Source organism: Carcharhinus amblyrhynchos, chromosome 3, assembly GCF_965287045.1.
Source record: "Carcharhinus amblyrhynchos chromosome 3, sCarAmb.v2.hapA, whole genome shotgun sequence".
In the NCBI taxonomy this organism is placed as follows: Eukaryota; Metazoa; Chordata; class Chondrichthyes; order Carcharhiniformes; family Carcharhinidae; genus Carcharhinus; species Carcharhinus amblyrhynchos.
In genome coordinates, this window is record NC_137326.1 from 127819629 (window position 1) to 127839572 (window position 19944).

General features: G+C 46.6%; 1 protein-coding gene and 1 pseudogene across 2 annotated transcripts in view; both read right to left on the bottom strand.

Moving 5' to 3' along the window:
- Window positions 1–19944, bottom strand: part of hltf (helicase-like transcription factor) — a 78535-nt gene that overhangs the window by 27319 nt on the left and 31272 nt on the right. For both annotated transcript variants that reach the window (XM_080185977.1, XM_080185976.1), the window contains exons 9-15: window positions 19837–19906; window positions 18679–18781; window positions 16268–16347; window positions 15540–15608; window positions 14441–14545; window positions 6385–6482; window positions 6099–6242 (exon numbers count right to left, since the gene is read on the bottom strand). In XM_080185977.1, the coding sequence (XP_080042103.1) occupies window positions 6099–6242; window positions 6385–6482; window positions 14441–14545; window positions 15540–15608; window positions 16268–16347; window positions 18679–18781; window positions 19837–19906 (669 nt within the window). The remainder of the gene's footprint in view (window positions 1–6098; window positions 6243–6384; window positions 6483–14440; window positions 14546–15539; window positions 15609–16267; window positions 16348–18678; window positions 18782–19836; window positions 19907–19944) is intronic.
- On the bottom strand, window positions 7903–8482 carry LOC145341114 (large ribosomal subunit protein eL36-like; annotated as a pseudogene).

The window sequence follows — 19944 nt, forward strand, 5'->3', positions numbered from 1 at the left end:
TCCCACTTGCAAACTGTACCATAACTTCCTGCATTAGACAACATTTGGGTTTGATTTAATTTATTATTGTCATATGTATTAAGTATTGTTGCTTGCGCGCTATACCGTTCATAGAGAAAGAAACGAGAGAGTGCAAAATGTAGTGTTACAGTCATAGCTAGGGTGCAGGGAAAGATCAACTTAATGCGAGGTAGGTCCACTCAAAAGTCTGACAGTAGCAGGGAAGAAGCTGTTCTTGACTTGGTTAGTACGTGACCTCAGACTTTTGTATCTTTTTCCCTGACAGAAGAAGGTAGAAGAGAGAATGCCCGGGGTGTGTCGGGTCCTTAATTATGCTGGCTGCATCTTCTGTGACACACTATTGCAAACATTCATCACTCCCTCAAGTATCCATTTCAAACTTACTTTTAACTAATTTTAAGTTGCATCCCCTAGCATCATGTGACCTGATGTAATATTTTGTGTTGGTGCTTTTTAATGTACCCACTGTTATAGAAACACAGAGAATAGGAGCAGGATTAGGCCATTCGGCCCTGAAACTGCCTACTCATTCTGATCATGGCTGACCGTTCAACTCAGTAACCTATTCCTGCCCCCACTCCCCCATATTCTTTAATTTTTTGATTTGATTTGCTTCATTATTGTCACATGTATTAGTGTACAGTGAAAACTATTATCTCTTGTGTGCTATACAAACAAAGCAAACTGTTTAGAATACCTTTTTTACTAGTAGAACCGGAGGCCATTTAGGCCCCTTGGGGAGGCTGGGGACAACAGGAGTGGCCCTTGGGTAGTGCCAGCATGGTACTGCCAGCCTGGCACTCTGGCACTGCCAGCCTGGCACCTTGGCATTGCCCAATGGACAGTGCCAAGGGGGTAGGGCCTGAAGGGGTGTGTCTTATTGGGGAGGGCAGGCTGCTGCACACAATGCAGATGATTAGTGAGGGAGGAGAGGCCAGCTGCTACTCTGCAGGCCATCAGTCGGGGGGGGTTAAGTAATACCTCTGGGCGTGAGGTGACTTGCGATCGGCTGCAGGCTCCCGTGATAACAAAGGAGGGGAGGAGCTGGGTCGAATTTGGCTGCATGGCTCAGATAGGTCTCTCTCTCTCTCTCAAACCTGTCAGGTTTCTGTTGGTTGCCACTACGCATGAGCTTTGCACATGCACAATGGCACCCTCTGCCACTATAGCAGGCTTGCTGGCAATTTAAGCCCCGCCCCTTCCCCTACAGAATGGTTTACCCCAATTCTTCTTGCATTGAAGTGGACAAGATACTGGATTTGGACTTGCCCAAAAAACTGGTGAGAAAATCTCCTGTTTTCACTGCCATGGCAGATTTAATATTCTTTTTGGGGATTCCCCTCACAGTGCTTTGGCTTCAACTGCTTTTTGTGGTAGTGAATTCCACCGGCTTACCATTTTCTGGGTGAAGAAATTTCTCATCTCAGTCCTAAATGTTTATCCTCAGATAAACCATTGGTGGGAGAATCCAGAACCATCAGGAACATCTTTCCTGCATGTACCTTTCTAGTCCTGTTAGAATTCAATCGGTTTCTATGAGATTCCCCCTGATTTTTCTGAACTCCACTGAATATAATCCTATTTCTCCTCATACGTCAGTTCTGCCATCGCAGAAATCAGTCTGGTAACCCTTCACTGCCCTCCCTCCAAAGCAAGAACATCCTTCCTCAGATAAGTAGACCAAAACGGCACACAAAGTTCCAAATGTGATCTCACCAAGTCTCTTTATAACTGCAGCAAGACATCCCTGCTCCTGTATTTGAATTCTCTTGCTACGAAGGCCAGTGTACTATTTGCCTTCTTTTTCGCTTGCAGCAGCCGCACGCTTACTTTCAGTGACTGGTGTACGAGGACACCCAGGTCTCACTGCACATTCCCCTCTCTCAATCCATAGCCACTCAGGTTATAACCTGCCTTTCTGTTTTTGCTACAGAAGTGGATAACCTCTCAATTATCCACATTATATTGCATCTGACACGCATTTGCTCATTCACTCAACTTGTCCAAATCACACAGAAACATCCCTGAATCCTCCCCACAGCTCACCCTCCCACTTAGCTTTGTATCATCTGCAAATGTGGAGATATTACATTTAGTTCCCTCATCTAAATCATTAATCTATCAAGTGACCAGTCCTTCACACTTGGAATAGATTGTCGCTCTTCTTAAGGAAAGACTTGCATTTATACATTGTGGTTCATTACTTCAGAATGTCCCACAGCCAGCACAGTGGTTAGCAACACTGCCTCACAGCACCAGGAACCCGGGATCGATTCCTAGCTTGAGTCACCCGGACAGGGTATTGAACCCGGGACCCTGGCACTGTGAGGCAGTAGTGCTAACCACTGTGCCGCTGGGGAATGGAGGGACACAGACAGTTGGTCTAGATCCGACAGCATAATCAGTGCAGCTTGGTGGGCTGAAGGGTCTGTTCCTGTGCTGTACTGTTTTTTGCTCTTTGTATCCGAACAGGCGCCAGAGTGCGGCAACTAGGAAATTTTCACAGTAACTCCATTGCAGCATTAAGGTAAGCCTACTTGTGACACTAATAAATAAAAACTTTAAAAAATCTTCAAAGTGTGATCAATGTTGCAACGTAACTCATGATATGGACACACACAAAAAATGCACAAATTATTTATTTAGCTATCTCATGCAATGCTGCTTTAAGGCTTTAAGCAACGTATTGTATAGCAGGTCAAACATGTAATTCCGATTCACCTGACTGCAGAGGGGCACAACATAATGGGAGCTGCTTCGATTACAAATCTCCTGCATTATTAATTCAATAGATATACTGCATCCAGCCCTATTCCTCATCATAACCCTTGTGGGAATCATCAACATGTTCCTGACCTTCAGTTAAGTTAGCTCACTTCCCATTGCTTTTACCGTGCTAACTTCCACAGAAACAGCACTGCGGATTCTGCAGCTTCCTGCCATTATATCAGGAAATTCCTTTCGATAACTGGGAGATGGGAGATCGGTGTCGCGTTTAACCGGTGTGCCGTTAACTGTGGAGGGCAAGCAGGGAAAACAGCAGTAGTTCCTGCTCATCATTAACTACAGGTTTAAGCTGTCAGCCAAAGTACTGTCAGCAAGTGGCCCCTTTGACCCTAAGCCAAGTTTATAACTCCACATTTTCTATACAATAAATCTGCCAATTTCCTCCTCCAAGATCTTGCATGACAATTAACCCACCTAACCTGTCATATGCAGAGCCGAAGTGGTTAGCACGGCTACCTCACAGCACCAGGGACCCAAGTTCAATTCTCAGCTTGGGTCACTGTCTGTGTGGAGTTTGCACGTTCATAGAAGAAGAATCTCTTCAGTGCAGAAGACGGCCATTCGGCCCGTCGAGTCTGCACCAACAACAATCCCACCCAGGCCCCATCCCCATAACCCATATATTTACCCCGCTAATCCCCCTAACCTATGCATCCCAGGACACTAAGGGGCAATTTAGCATGGCCAATCAACGTAACCCACACATCTGTGGACTGTACGAGGAAACTATAGCATTAGGAAATGCTAAGCTAGATGACTGGGCTGTGTATTAATGTAAAATAATGCTTTAATGTTCCTGACTTAGTGCAGTTTATAATTTTGGACTGTGGGAGGAAACTGGAGCATCCGGAGGAAACCGTAGACATGGGGAGAATGTGCAAACTCCACACAGGGAGTGACCCAAGTTGGCCATCGAACCCAGGTACCTGGATTCTCCCCGTGTCTGCGTGGGTTTCTTCTGGGGGTGCTCCGGTTTTCTCCCAAAGTCCAAGAATTCTGGGTTAGGTGCATTAGCCATGCTGAATTCTCCCTCAGTGTACCCGAACAGGCGCCGGAGTGTGGCGAATAGGGGATTTTCACAGTAACCTCGTTGCAGTTTTGATATAAGCTTACTTGCGACACTAGTAAATAAACTTTTACTTTAATTTCACCTGCACATGACTATTCCATTGCTCTGCTGGCTTATCCACATCCAAAACTGCCTGCATCGTATCCTACAATCCCAATCACACTCACTCCATCATAACTGACGGGTATTGAGTCCAAGCCCTTTGCTTCAATGTCTCAAACTTCAAAATAAAACTTGCATGCTCTTCCAATTTGGCTACTGCCTTATCCCTCTGTGCCACTTTTCCACAGCCTTCCGTCAATCTCTGAACCAAATTCACTGACTCCAGCCTCCAGTGATCTGACCCTTTCACTCTGCACTTAGTACGCGTGCATTCTGCTGCCTGGCTCCTACCCTCCAGGGCTTCATCCCTCAATCCTCCTGCCTCTCCAAGTTGAGCCCATTGCTTGGAGAGTGATTACAGGCCCAAACATTCCTCCTTCGGCTTGGAATCCATTTTCCTCTTTGACCGAGGGGGGTCTTTACCTGAAAATCACCAAAGGCCGAAGGTGGGCGGGCAAAGCAGCGCTGATGCTGCCAATACCAACAGCGGTTTTCTCTGCCTGTATTGTCCGAGACTTTGAAAAACAAAAACCCTTCAAAGATCGGCTCCCAAGACGTTTCGCTGGCGAGACACCTCCAATGGTCCACCCCACCAGCAACATGGACAGCCGAGGATTGCCATTTTTAAAGGAAATGGTGGAAGCAGGCATATTGGCAACACTTAAGAGGCAGCTGGATAGGTGCATGAATAGGGAGAGAATAGAGGGATACGAGATGAGTAAGGGCAGAAAGGATTTTATTTTGGTTTAGTTAGGGCATCATGATCGGCATGGGGTTGGAGGGCCAGACGGCCTGTTCCTGGGCTGTACTTCAGACTTCAGTACAACTTTTAAAAACCCTTCAGAAAAGTAAAAGAAACTCAATTGCAAAAGTGCATGTGACTGTCAGTTAAATATTTTGACAACAAACTTGGAGGGAGGAGAGACAGAGAGAGGGAGGAGAGACAGAGAGAGAGAGAAAATCAGATAGAGAGAGAGAGAGATACAGATAGACCGACACAGTAAGAGAGAGAGGTGCAGAGAGCGATACAGGTGCAGAGAGCGAGAGATTCAGATGCAGAGAGCGAGAGATACAGATGCAGAGAGAGAGAGATAGATACAGAGAGAGAGAGACAGATACAGAGAGGGAGAGAGAGTTACAGATACAGAGAGAGAGAGAGAGAGATACAGATACAGATACAGAGAGAGAGAGATACAAAGAGAGAGAGATACAGATACAGATACAGAGAGAGAGATACAGATACAGAGAGAGAGAGATACAGATACAGAGAGAGAGAGATACAGATACAGAGAGAGAGAGAGATACAGATACAGAGAGAGAGAGATACAGATACAGAGAGAGAGAGATACAGATACAGAGAGAGAGAGATACAGATACAGAGAGAGAGAGAGATACAGATACAGAGAGAGAGAGAGATACAGATACAGAGAGAGAGAGATACAGATACAGAGAGAGAGAGATACAGATACAGAGAGAGAGAGATACAGATACAGAGAGAGAGAGATACAGATACAGAGAGAGAGAGATACAGATACAGAGAGAGAGAGATACAGATACAGAGAGAGAGATACAGATACAGAGAGAGAGATACAGATACAGAGAGAGAGAGATACAGATACAGAGAGATACAGATACAGAGAGAGAGAGATACAGATACAGAGAGAGAGAGATACAGACACAGAGAGAGAGAGATACAGACACAGAGAGAGAGAGATACAGACAGAGAGAGAGAGAGATACAGATACAGAGAGAGAGAGATACAGATACAGAGAGAGAGAGATACAGATACAGAGAGAGAGAGATACAGATACAGAGAGAGAGAGATACAGATACAGAGAGAGAGATACAGATACAGAGAGAGAGAGATACAGACACAGAGAGAGAGAGATACAGACACAGAGAGAGAGAGATACAGATACAGAGAGAGAGAGATACAGATACAGAGAGAGAGAGATACAGATACAGAGAGAGAGAGATACAGATACAGAGAGAAAGAGATACAGATACAGAGAGAGAGAGAGAGAGAGAGGTAGATACAAAGAGAGAGAGAGAGCGCGTGTATGTCTCGAAAGACAGTAATGGATTTCAATATTACACCAATTTAACATTCACCACCTACCCCATAATCAACTGTTAACGTATTGTAGGTAGTCAACACGACATCCTGTTGAGCAAGAAAAGCTGCTCCCTTATTTCTCTCTGATCCGTAATAAAGATACATATTCAATTTCACATCAGGATACAAGTGCCGCTCAAACTGATCCTGGAAGACAGAGTCACATCTCAAGTTATTTCAACTGCTTTGGACTCATACCTTTAGGACTCATTATGATAAAGGAGGATATTGATGAAGAATACAGCTCAGTTTGGTGGGGGAAGTCTCAAATCTACCGTAATGCACTTACAATCCAGTTACTGAGCACTGACAGAGGACACACAATCAGGGTGGATCTTGCCTTCGGGTTAGATGCTGCATTAGCACCGGTCTGTGTACTTGTACAACCTGAAACAAAACAAAAACCGAAATACTCAGAGTGCTGAAATATGAACAGAAAATGCCAGAAACATTTTGCAGGTAAGGCAGCATCTGTGGAGAAAGGGTTGGGTGCAGGAAGTTGGGTTTAGAAAGGTCACCTGAGATTCTAGGATCAAAGAATCCGACAGAACAGAAGGAGGCCATTCAGCCCATCAGGTCTGCACCGATCACAATCCCACCCAGACCCTATCCCCATGACCCCATGCGTTTACCCTAGCTAGTCTCCCTGACACTAAGGGGCAATTTAGCATGGGCAATCCACCTAACGTGCATACCTTTGGACTGTGGGAGGAAACCGGAGCATCCGAAGGAAACCCACGCAGACACGGGGAGAATGTGCAAACGCCACACAGACACTGAACCAAATTGGGAATCGAACCCGGGTCCCTGGCAGCAGTGCTAACCACTCTGCCATTCACCATGCCAGGTCCGCAGGCTGGCATGGACAAGATGGGCCGAATGGCCTCCTTTTGTGCTTTCTACGATTCTATGGTAAGTAAGGCTCGGATTAGAAGTCGATGACCTTCCCGTTGGAGCAGAGAAAAGAGATGCAGCCGTGAAAACAGGTTTTGCCTGACTGAAGATAAGAGGGAGAGTTAGCAATAAATACAAACTCATCTGATGAAAAGCCATTGTTCTGAAATGTCAGCCCTCTCGCTCTCTGCTGCCTGAATGCTGAATTTCTATTGCTCATTTTATTGAGAAACAAGTTAAGTTTGCCTTTTGACAAACCCACTTCAAGATGGGACTCTCCCAAAAAAATTCTAAGTGTCAAACTCACGTAAAAACAGGAGTAAATTTGCTGGTTTTGTCAGCGGTTGTTTCAAAAAGAATCTCCCACACTCTGCGCACTGCAGAGTGCCTCAACGTAAATCATGCGAAAAATCTACGGCCGGGGCCTATTCCTGCAGGAGAAGCCGGCAGCATAGCTCTGAGTGGGCCACTGCGCATGAGTCGTTCTGTCAGCACCGAGATCGGCCTGTGCGTCAGCTTCCTGACTGCTGACCAGCCCGATCGCTGACCAGCCCCGCGACCCTGCTCTACCGACACCTTCCCCCCTCTGCAGCCACCCACAAACATGTCCAATTTCTGGCGCAGAGCTAACGGTGCTGGAAATAGGCGCTGGGAGACATGTAGGGGCCCGGACGCGTAGCACAAATCTGCCATCGCTCGAGTCTCCTGATCCTCTGCGCTAGAAAAGCAGCGCAGCGGGATGGGAGAATCCCCTCTCCTTCTCCACTCCGTACACCAACCCAACTAGATTTTAAGTCTAATAATGTAGATAAATTCAGTTGTTGGGTCTGTGTAATTGTTGACCCTCGTGTCTCGATTGCACGCTCTGGAGCTTCTCATTAATCTTTGAAATAACATTAATGGTTTGTACAGATTAATCATTCTCCGCAGTTGTCTTTCTCATTGCTGCCAGCACACTGCTGAATTCTCTCTTCATCTTTCCAGGAATATTTGTGCCAACTCTTTTTATGATGAATTTGGGCACATGTTTGTTCTAAGGGGCAAATGGGATCAAATTGGAGCAAATGGGATCAAAGGTTATGGAGAAAGCAGGATCAGGCTATTGAGTTGGGACGATCAGCCATGATCGTGATGAATGGCGGAGCAGGTTTGAAGGGCCAAATGGCCTCCTCCTGCTCCTATCTATGTTTCTACGTTAGAGACTTCCAACAATTCCATTACACGTCTTTGACAGGAAGCAAGACCGCAGACTTCACAGATTAGGGGTGGGATTTTCCAGCCACGCTCGCCCCAAGGCTGGAAATTCACGCCTGAGGTTCAACGGACCTTTGCGTGGTCCGTGTCCCACCGGGGTGGGCGGGACAGGAAAATTCCGTTACCGATTTTGGGGATGTGCTTGGTTAGATGCCCTCCCCTACGGCACTGCCTTGGGCTGGTTTCGTTATGGGGTGACCTTGGCACAAGTCAACTGCCATCGGGTAACTGATCGCCATTTCTACCCAGCAGCGCGGGTCTGGAAAAAAAGTGCAAGCATTGTCGGCTAGTGCGGGGATCGAACCTGTGACTTCTTCATTTTTAGCACCATAGTCTAAGCCTCTGAGTTAACCGAGGGAAAAACACGTTTAGAAGAATGAGGGGAGATCTCATTGAGACGTATAAGATGATGAATGGGATGGATAGGATAGAGGTGGAAAGACTCTTCCCGCTCAAAAAAGACAGTAGGACTAGGGGGCACAGCCTCAAGATAAAGGGGGGGCGGTTCAGAACGGAGTTGAGGAGGAACTTCTTCACTCAAAGGGTGGTGAATCTCTGGAATTCTCTGCCCGTTGAAGTGGTGGAGGCTGCCTCGCTAAATATTTTTAAGAAGCGGGTTGATGGGTTTTTGATAAGAGAGGGGATTAAGGGTTATGGGGAGAGGGCGGGAAAGTGGAACTGAGCCACGACAGATCAGCCATGATCTTATTGAATGGCGGGGCAGGCTCGAAGGGCCAGATGGCCTACTCCTGCTCCTATTTCTTATGTTCTTATGTTCTTAACACTGCAAGATAATTGACGCTTTGCGGGGATTAGTTTTCAGCTCACCCAAGCCTGCCACAGGACGATTTTTTTAACCACTTACCGTGGTGGGACCACAGAGCACTGCTCTAAGTTTGTGGCTTACCAGTTGAGTGACCTACACCACTAGGCCACAGAAGGAACCCAAAGGTAAAGTTGGCATTGTTGCAGACCCTGACCACAGGCCCTGAGGGTCACCATACCTCAGGCAAGCGGCAAGGTTGCGAAGGCAGAGCCTTCACAGGTAATCTCAGCCGGTATGGGAATTGAACCTGTGCTGTTGGTGTCACTCTGCATCATGAACCAGCCAGCCAGCCAACTGGGCAAAACCAACTCGAACAATTTATCATCTACTGCAGTGGGATTTGCGCCTGGGACCATAAAGCATTGCTCTAGGTTTTGTGGTTTACCAGTTCAGTGACCTACACCACAGCTCTGGAATTCTCTCCTCCAGCCTATCTGCTCTTAATATATTTAAAACCTACCTCTTTGACCAAGATTTCCCAACCCCTCCATACGCAGTTTAGTGTCAATCTTTGCCCAATAACTGCTAGGAAGCAGCTTGGGACATGTCATTAATAAAGGCACTACGTAAATTAAACCAAATAAGTAAAAAGCCAGCAACATTTCTGTGCAACAACCACTTCCCATTCCCAGATGATGCAAGTATTCATTGTAAAAGTACAGCACTTACACCCTCACCCAGTTCCTTCCACTTTATCATCTCCGTCTCCGCTTTCCAAAAAACGCTCATCGTTCATTCCATTGATCCCAAACTCCCAACCCTCAATGTCCCATTCTATCCTACCCTGTCTCCCAACATCCAGTTTCATCCTCCTTAATTGAAGGACTTGGAGATGTCTTCCTGTAAAAAAAAATTCACTAGTGGGTCATGAGCAGGCCAGCATTTATTGCCCATCCCTACTTGCCGGAGGGCAACTGCAAGTCAACCACATTGCTGTGGCTTTGGAGTCACACGTTGGCCAGACCAGATAAGGATGGAAGATTTCCTTCCCTGAAGGACATTAGTGAATCAGATGGGTTTTTCTAACAATGGTTTCATGGTCATCAGCAAATTCTCAATTCCAGATATTTTTTATTGAATTCAAATTCTACCATCTGGTGTGGTGGGATTCGAACCCTGGTCCCTGGAACATTAGCTGAGTTTCTGCATTAACAGATGATAGGCCGCTGCCTCCCCCTGGAGGAGAACTCTGCAAGCGTTTGTGAAATACTGGAATATGGCATTAGTACATGTTCCACTAGCACCATCTAAGAGGCACTAAAGGTATTGCAATTGTTATTTTTTTTTCTTCTGTTATTCTGTGAAAAGAATCTTATCATTATCCAGAACATTAGCACCAAGATGCCACTGGGTTGAAAAATCGACAAACAAAAACAAGGAAACCAATTAGGTAGCAAAAGAACAGGAGTGTGGAGGTGCACACCCCACCTGCAGTGCACAGACGTAGATACAATTAGTAACTTTCAACAAGTATGAATGCATTGTGACTAACTGAATAGCTGGCACAGGCACGTGGGGCTGAATGGCCTTTTCCTGCGCTGTATGGTTCCACTTTACAAGAGATGATAACAACCTTGTGGTGGTGGTACAGCTTACTCAGGGAATCCGAGTTGCTGTGGCAACATGCACTTTCACAGCAAGTTGTAGTCTAGAGCTACAGATATTGATGGGAGAGGCTGCAATGATCTGTTACACGATTGACCAGGAATCTCTCCTGCTCTTACCGCCGGCCACTGGTATGTTGGAAGGATTTCCAGGTTGATACTCAAGCTGCGTTATAAACATACCTTCCTTGGTTATCAAATCCTGGGATGGGATTCAAACTGCAACCTTTGACTTAGAGGCAGGAACTGCACCACAAGAACTGGTGACAAGCTTGTAAAATGTAGTAAAAAGGGCAAACTTGGGTGCTTATGCAGTTCTACAATCTGGGAGGCCTGGGAAAGAAGAAACATAGAAACAAGAGGCAAGAGGGGACCATTTGGCCCTTTGAGCCTGCTCCAACATTCATTATGATCATGGCTGATCATCCAACCCAATAGTCTATTCCGCCTTCTCCCCATATCCTTTGATCCCTTCACCCCCAATTCCTTCTTGAAAACATACAATATTTTGGCTTCAACTGTGTTTCTGCGTTAGAGAATTCCATTGGCTCACTAATACCTGGGTAAAGAAATTTGTCCTCATCACAGTCTTAAAATGTTTACCTAATATCCTCTCGTTCTAAACACCTCACCATCGGGAACAGCCTTCTTCTGTCCACCTAGTTCTGTTTGAATTTTATAGGTGTCTATGAGACCCCCCTCATTCTTCTAAACTCCAGCGAATACAATCCTGAGCTATTTAATCCCCCATCTCAGGAATCAGCCTGGTGAACCTTCTCTGTGCACTCCCTGTCCAGCCAGAACATCCTTCTACAGTTAAGGAGACCAAAACTGCACACAATATTCCAGGTGTTCCAAGAAATTAAAAGCACGTTCTGATTTTTTTAAAAATTCATTCGTGGGACATGGGTGTCGCTGGCTGGCCAGCATTTAGTGCCCATCCCTTGTTACCCTTGAGAAGGTGGTGGTGGTGAGCTGCTTTCTTGAAATGCCACAGTCCACATGCTGTGGGTTGACCCACAATGCCGTTAGGGAGCGATTTCTAGGACTTTGACCCAGTGCCAATGACGGAACAGCGATATATTTCCAAGTCAGGATGGTGAGTGGCTTGGAAGGTAATTTGCAGGTGGTGGTATTCCCATGTATCTGCTGCCTTTGTCCTTCTAGATGGGAGTGATTGTGAGCTTGGAAGGATCTTTGGTAATTGCTGCAGTGCATCCTGTAGATAGTACACACCGCTGCTACTGAGCGTCAGTGGTAGAGGGATTGAATGTTTGTAGATGTGGTGCCAATTAAGTGGGCTGCTTTATCCTGGATGGTTTCAAGCTTCTTGAGTATTGTTAGAGCTGCACCCAACCAGGCAATTGAGGAGTATTCCATCACACACCTGACTTGTGCCTTGTAGATGGTGGAGAGGCTTTGAAGAGTCAGGAGGCGAGTTACTCATAAGAACATAAGAAATAGGAGCAGGAGTAGGCCATCTGGCCCTTCGAGCCTGCCCCGCCATTCAATAAGATCATGGCTGATCTGTCGTGGCTCAGTTCCACATTCCCGCCCTCTCCCCATAACCCTTAATCCCCTCTCTTATCAAAAACCCATCAACCCGCGTCTTAAAAATATTTAGCGAGGTAGCCTCCACCACTTCAACGGGCGGAGAATTCCAGAGATTCACCACCCTCTGAGTGAAGAAGTTCCTCCTCAACTCCGTTCTAAACCGCTCCCCCCTTTTATCTTGAGGCTGTGCCCCCTAGTCCTACTGTCCTTTCTGAGCGGGAAGAGTCTCTCCACCTCTATCCTATCCATCCCATTCATCATCTTATATGTCTCAATGAGACCTCCCCTCATTCTTCTAAACTCTAACGAGTACAAGCCTAATTTATTCAGCCTCTCCTCATAGCTCAACCCCTTCAACTCCGGCATCAGCCTAGTAAACCTCCTCTGCACTCCCTCCAAGGCCAAAATATCCTTGCGTAAGTACGGCGCCCAAAACTGCACACAGTACTCCAGCTGCGGCCTCACCAATGCCCTATACAGCCGCAGCAAGACCTCCCTACTTTTATATTCAATCCCCCTTGCTATGAAGGCCAGCATCCCATTCGCCTTCCTGACCACCTGCTGGCTGGGTTTTTGCGACTCATGCACAAGGACCCCGAGGTCCCTCTGCACCGTCACCTGCTGCAGTTTTTCGCCACGTTAAGTAATAATCCTTCCTACCATTATTCCTACCAAAGTGGACCACCTCGCACTTGCCAACATTAAATTCCATTTGCCAGTTCCTGGCCCATTCGCCCAGCCTATCTAGATCCTTCTGTAGACTCTCCACACCCTCCACGCAATTTGCCGTTCCACCAATCTTGGTGTCATCAGCAAATTTCGACACCACACACTCGGTTCCCTCCTCCAGATCATCTATATAAATGGTAAATAGCTGAGGCCCCAGCACTGACCCCGGGGCACTCCACTAGTCACCATCCGCCAATCCGAATAACACCCATTGACCCCCACTCTCTGCCTCCTATTTGACAACCAATCCTCTGTCCACACTAACACCCTACCCCCAACTCCATGTCCCCTGACCTTCTGCAATAACCTCTTGTGAGGTACCTTGTCGAACGCCTTCTGAAAATCAAGAAAGACCACATCCACCGGCTCTCCTCTATCCACCGCCCTAGACACATCCTCATAGAACTCCAGTAAATTTGTCAGACACAACTTCCCCTTAACGAAACCGTGCTGCGCCTGCACTATCAAGCAATTCCCCTCAAGATGCCTCGCTATTTCCTCCTTGATGACGGATTCTAACATTTTACCTACAACAGATGTTAAACTAACCGGCCTATAATTCCCTGCCTTTTGCCTGGCACCCTTCTTAAACAACGGCGTAACATTAGCCGTTTTCCGATCTTCCGGCACTTCCCCGGAATCCAGCGACGTTTGGAAAATAACCACCAAGGCATCCACTATCACCTCCGCCATTTCCTTCAGAACCGTCGGATGCATTCCATCCGGTCCTGGGGACTTGTCCACAATCAGTCCCTCCAGTCTGTCGAGCACCGCCTCTCTAGTAACAATAATGTCATTGAGACCCTCCAGTCCTACCACCTTTCCATCTTTAACACCCGGCAAAGTATTCACATACTCACTGCAGTATTCCTATTTGAACATGGAAAGGGCACAGTGCAATGAATTTGGAACTTAAAGGGAAGGAGGGGAGAAAGCAGGTGTCCACTCACTGGTATGTTTATTATTTATAAACTTATTGCAGAGGAACATTACAAAAGCAGTCACTGTTCTATATAGTGATTGGACAGAGTTGGAAAACCATTATCCCTCACTGCCTGCACAGTGGGCACTTGGTTGAGAGTCCGGGACTGTAGCTCAACGATATTCAGTGCCCTCGGGCGAGAGGGTCCACAGGGCATTCAGCCCTGTCAGCTGGGGGACAGTGAGAAAGATGTCTGTCTGTGTGGAGTTTGCACATTCTCCTCGTGTCTGCATGGGTTTCCTCCCACAGTCCAAAGATGTGCGGGTTAGGTTGATTGGCCATGCTAAGAAATTGCCCCTTAGTGTCCAGGGATGCGTAGGTTAGAGGGATTAGTGGGGATATGTAGGGATATGGGGGTAGGGCCTGGATGGGATTGTGTTCGGTGCAGACTTGATGGGCCGAAGGGCCTCTTTCTGCACTGTAGCGTTCTATGGTTCTAAGGAATCGCCAACAAAAGGAGGAAAATAAAAAACTCCAGTTACCCGTGCAGATGTAGCATTACCTTTCTTCATCGTCTTCAATGTGGAACTTGACCCGCCGAGGGCAGCTGCGAAATCAATATCCTCCATTAGACCATATTTAGGCTGCGATTTGCTGTCTGCAGTGCCTATCAGAGAAAAATTTCATTTTTTAAAAGAATGCGAACAACGCCTATTACAAGGTGATCAAGTTTATTTCACCCCCCCCCCGTCACAGATATTCTTCCAACAAAACAGGGTTTGAATTCACAACGAAATCATCTATTCGAACAAAGTCAAAAGCACCCAAAACAGCCATGAAAGCAAATTTATAAATGACACTAATAGAATTGAGAGAAAATAAAAAATCAATGAGATTCTGTGCACTTCCAGCATTCAGTTTCTGGTTTGCCTAAAGAACCCTTCATATATTAGTGCATTAGTTCAAGAATGTGGCCCACCACAGCCTTCTCAGGGTGAGGACAGAACTGCCCCCAACCTCAGAGCAAAAACAGATTTATACTCCTCACAACTTCCCAAACCACAGAAAACCACCCCCCAACCCCCCCTTAGGATTTACATTGAGACCTTTCAGATTATGGATGTGGTTAGCACTGCTGCCTCCAAACTCCGGAGACCCGGGTTCAATTCCAACCTTGGGTCACTGTCAGCATGGAGTTTGCACGTTCTCCCTGTGTCTGTGTGCGTTTCCTCCGGGTGCTCCAGTTCCCTCCCACAGTCCAAAGACGTGCAAGTTGGTGGACTGGCTGTACTAAATTGCCCGTTAGTGTCCCAGGATCTGTAGGTTGGGGGGGGGGGGGGTGGGGAGGGGGGATTAGCGGGTTAATGCGTGGGGGTTACAGGGATAGGCGGGGACGGGGGGTGTCCCTGGGTGAGATACTCTGTCGGAGAGTCGGTGCACTGTAGGGTTTCTATGATTTGACACAAGCACCTACATGAAAAATGTCGGCTGAAATTTTCCAGCTATTCACGCCTCGTCGCTGCTGCAAGCGAAGATGGAGAATTTGGCGCTCAGCCCAATCTCTGTTGATTGCAGCGGGACTGGAGAATCCCACCAGCGTGAATGGCCGGAGAACTCCTGCCAGCTTCCTTAAAGACAGATTTTTTTTTTAAATAGTTCACCTTTTCTCCCGCTATTTGTGGGTTTCCATTCTGTTTTTTTACCCATCGCACTTTTCGTCTGCGTTTTCACTGCAACAAAGAACGATAACCATGTCACAACTTACAAAGAAAGAAAGATAGTCACACTTAGAGGGTGGGATTTTCCAGCCTCGCTCGCCCCAAGGCCGGAAAATCCCGCCTGAGGTCAACGGACCTTTGCACGGTCCATGTCCTGCCTGTTATGATTCCTGTAGTGGGAGGGATGGGAAAAGTTTGCCCAGTATTTTTCACAACCTCAGAATATTGCAAATTACTTCATAGTCAATTAAGCATTTTTTTTCCCAAAAGTATAAGAACTAGGAGCAGGAGTAGGCCATCTGGCCCCTCGAGCCTGCTCCGCCATTCAATAAGATCATGGCTGATCATTTTGTGGACTCAGCTCCACTTACCTGCCTGCTCACCATAACCCTTAATTCCTTTACTGTTCAAAAATCTATCTATCTATCCTTGCCTTAAAAACATTCAGTGAGGCAGCCTCCACTGCTTCACTGGACAAGGAATTCCACAGATTCACAACCCTTAAGCGCTTCTGAAATCTAAGAAATGCCAAACTACAAGCAGTACAGTAAAATCAAACAGCCAGATAATCTGTTTTATTCATGTTGGTTATATGACCAGTCTAGGTTGGGCCCTGAAAATCCACATCAATAAACACAGTGGATAAATTGGGTCCTTGCCATAGAACTTGCCTTTCTTTTTTGCGGACACCCATTCCTCATCCTTTTCAGAGTCACTGCTGTACGTGTATTTGACTCTCTCTGTCTTTGTCCTGTACAAAACAGCGGGACAGTTCATCAAGATTAAAAAGTAAAAGCAGAAAGAGAAAGGAGAAAGGAAATTTCAGAAACTATCACAGTCAAAAGGAAAGTGAAGGTTTGCATTTATATAGCGACTTCGGGACATCCCAAATCTCTTCACAGCCAATACAGAGCTTTCAAAGGGGAGGAACTGATGTGGAAATGTGTCAGCCATTCTGGACACAGCACGCGCCCAAAAACAGCAACAAAATAAGTAACGAGAGCATTTGTTGTTGAGTTGAGACATCGAGTGAAACGAGGGTTGAGAGGGGGTTTGACAGACACGTTCAAACTCATGAGTGGTCTGGACAGAGTATGTAAGGGGGGAAAACTGTTCCCATTGGTGGAAGGATTAAGTATCAGAAAAGACAAGTTTAAGGTAAAAGAAGCAACAGCAATGAACAAAAATACTTCTCCACATAGCGGTTGGGTGGCACGGTGGCGCAGTGGTTAGCACCACTGCCTCGCAGCACCAGGGACCCGTGTTCAATTCCAGCCTCTGGAATTTGTCACTGTGGAATTTACACGTTCTCCCCATGCCTGCATGGGTTTCCTCCGAGTGCTCCGGTTTCTTCCCACTCTCCAAAGATGTGCGGTATAGGTTGATTCGCAATGTTAAGTTGGCCCTTAGTGTCAGGACTACCTAAGTGTTAATACATAGGGTTATGGAGATAGGGTCTGGGTGGGATTGTGCAGGCTCGGTCTAATGGCCTCCTTCAGCACTGTATGATTCTATGAGTGGTTTGAGTTTGGAATAAACACAGTTACAGGAGTAGGCCATCCAGCCCATGCATTCAGTGTGGTGGAGACACATTCGATCGAGGCATTCAAGAGGGAACTGGATGATTATTTGAAAAGAAACAAGGGCTATGGGGAGAAGACAGGAGAATGGCACTGGGTGAAGCGCTCAGTCAGAGAGCTGGTGCTGACAGAATGGACTCAATAGCCTCCTTCTGCACTGTAACATTTCTGTGATAAATACTGCAAGAAGTCTCACAACACCAGGTCAAAGTCCAACAGGTTTATCTGGATTACAAGTAAACCTGTTGGACTTTAACCCGGTTTTGTAAGGCTTACGTGCCCACCCAAGTCCAATGCCAGCATCTCCACATCACGATAAATACTGGCCAGGACAGCGGGAGATTTCCCCTGCACTGTTTCGAAATAGTGCCGTGGGATCTTTGTCACACACCTGTGCAGGCATACAAGGCCTCGGTGCAACATCTCATCTGGCAGACGGTACCTCGGACAGCGCAGCACTCCCTCAGTCCCACACTGGAAATATCAGTCTAGATTGAGTGCTCAAGTCTCTGGATTGGGAACACACAATCGTCTGAATTCACGGGTAGATAGGCTTCTGATAAACAAGGGAATTAAGGGTTATGGGGAGAAAGCGGGAAAGTGGAACTGATCCACTTCAGATCAGCCATGATCTTATTGAATGGCGGGGCAGGCTCGAAGGCCTATTCCTGCTCCTATTTCTTATGTTCTTAATTGGAGCAAGAGTGCTAGACCAAGAGAGCCAGTGGTTTTCCAGCATGAAAATAAAACAGGTCCCACTTGCAAAGTGTGACTAATTGTAGAGTGGTCGGCAATGAACAGATTTGAGGCAGTGATCAGGAAAGCCCAAGCAACTCCAGTGTTTATAAACACTTGTATTCCTTACTTCAGGTTCACTGATTGAATTTCACAAGCCTTGATCTTTGCTGTTGAAACTATTCAAAATTAATGGGGCCACTTCTTCAAACACATATGGCACATTAAAGTTCAAGTTTAAGTTTATTTATTAGCGTCACAGTAGGCTTACATTAACACTGCAATGAAGTTACTGTGAAAATCCCCTAGTCGCTGGACTCCAATGCCTGTTCGGGTACTCTGAGGGAGAATTTAGCATGGCCAATGCACCCTAACCAGCACATCTTTCAGACTGTGGGAGGAAACCGGAGCACCGAGAGGAAAGCCACGCAGACATGGGGAAATTGTGCAGATGCCGCATAGACAGTGACCCAAGCCGGGAATCGAACCCAGGTCCCTGGCACTGTGAGGCAGCAATGCTATCTGCGGTGCGACCGTGCTGCATACTGACGTGTGTCCCTGAAAACACAAGTCTCTTGAGGACTTCCACAGCACATTCAGCAATCAAAAGCTCAAATGGAGAATTGTACATCAGCCAGCAGTGAACAGCTCATACGCTGAACACTAGTATGGATAAGCAGATATTTTAAAAAAAAGTAAAATTATGCAAATTAAGAATTGTAACTCAAAATGCAGAAGTAAGTAACACAAAGAAAGCAGCCCGTTACCTTTTGGGATATGAGGAAGCAAGAGCATTAGATCCTGAGGAAGTAATACTTCCTGTAGTATCGATCACAGAGGCCTTTTGCCGGTTGCCAGCGCCTATATTATCTGGGATGATAAAGGTGTAATTAACAATCCTGGATAAAATGGGACTGCATTGGCAAACTGTACCACACCACAGCGATAGCACAGTCATGCCATTCAGCCATGTTTTAATACACTGGCTTAACAGACGTGGGCTTGCACACGAACAATTCCAACACATTAAGAGAGGGAACGTAAACTGCAGTATATCCATCCCAACCCTCATGTTCACAAACCGCTCAGACGAACATGCTCATGCTCCTGGTGGTGGTGGCTGCCAACGAGGCTTCCTCCAAGAGCTGCCTATCCGACGCAAGCACCGACAGCTCAGCAGCGCCACCGCTGGCAGTGGCCACTGCCAGGTCTGCAAGCGCATAGAGATGGGGGCACCTTCAGTGTAGAGGAAAGGGAGTTGGAGGATACAAGGACTGGGATGGCAAGCCCCAGTGACCAGGAGTAGTTAGAGCCAGGTGGGGGAGGCACACTCTGTCAGGGGGAGAATAGGAGTGCCAAGCCTCTACAAGGACCAAAATAAAGAAGCCCCCACTCACCCCAATCTCACTTGTCGGTCTCCCCAAAGGGAAGAAAATGCCCACTGAGGCCCTTATTTTTGATGACCACACATTAAGAATGTTCACTTGCAGAAGGTGAGGGATGAGACGCAGTTGTTGGTGCGCTTAAAATCACATCCCCCCCCTCCCCCAAGCATGAAGCAGCACCTTCAGGAGAAAATGATGTTTGAAAAGTAGCCATTACCCATGGCAATTAAAAGTTGTTTTGTGTTTAGAAAAGTACTGGATTGAAACAACAGTGGAAGACACTTCCAAAAGCCATTCTGCAAGGGAAGAACCCGGTAGGCAGAGTCTAGAATTACAGAGACACCTGACAAGGCGGAACTGTGACGTATCAACTCACATCGCTAAATATTCGCAGAAAAAAGCATAGCCAAGATAAGTGTTACAACAAGAACTAAAGTTTCTGGGAGTTGGAAACATGTCCCGTGTGCCAAAATAAATGACTATTTGATAAGTTATAAAGAAAACTGACCTTCACTGTAACAATAAAGACACTGCATTTACCTGTTTGTATTTTAAAAGTTCCGGAATGCTCCTTGCTGGTTCTCTGTTCAGAGGCTTTCCCCACTGCATCCTACATCGAGAGGATAGAAAGCAGGTTTGTATTAGAAC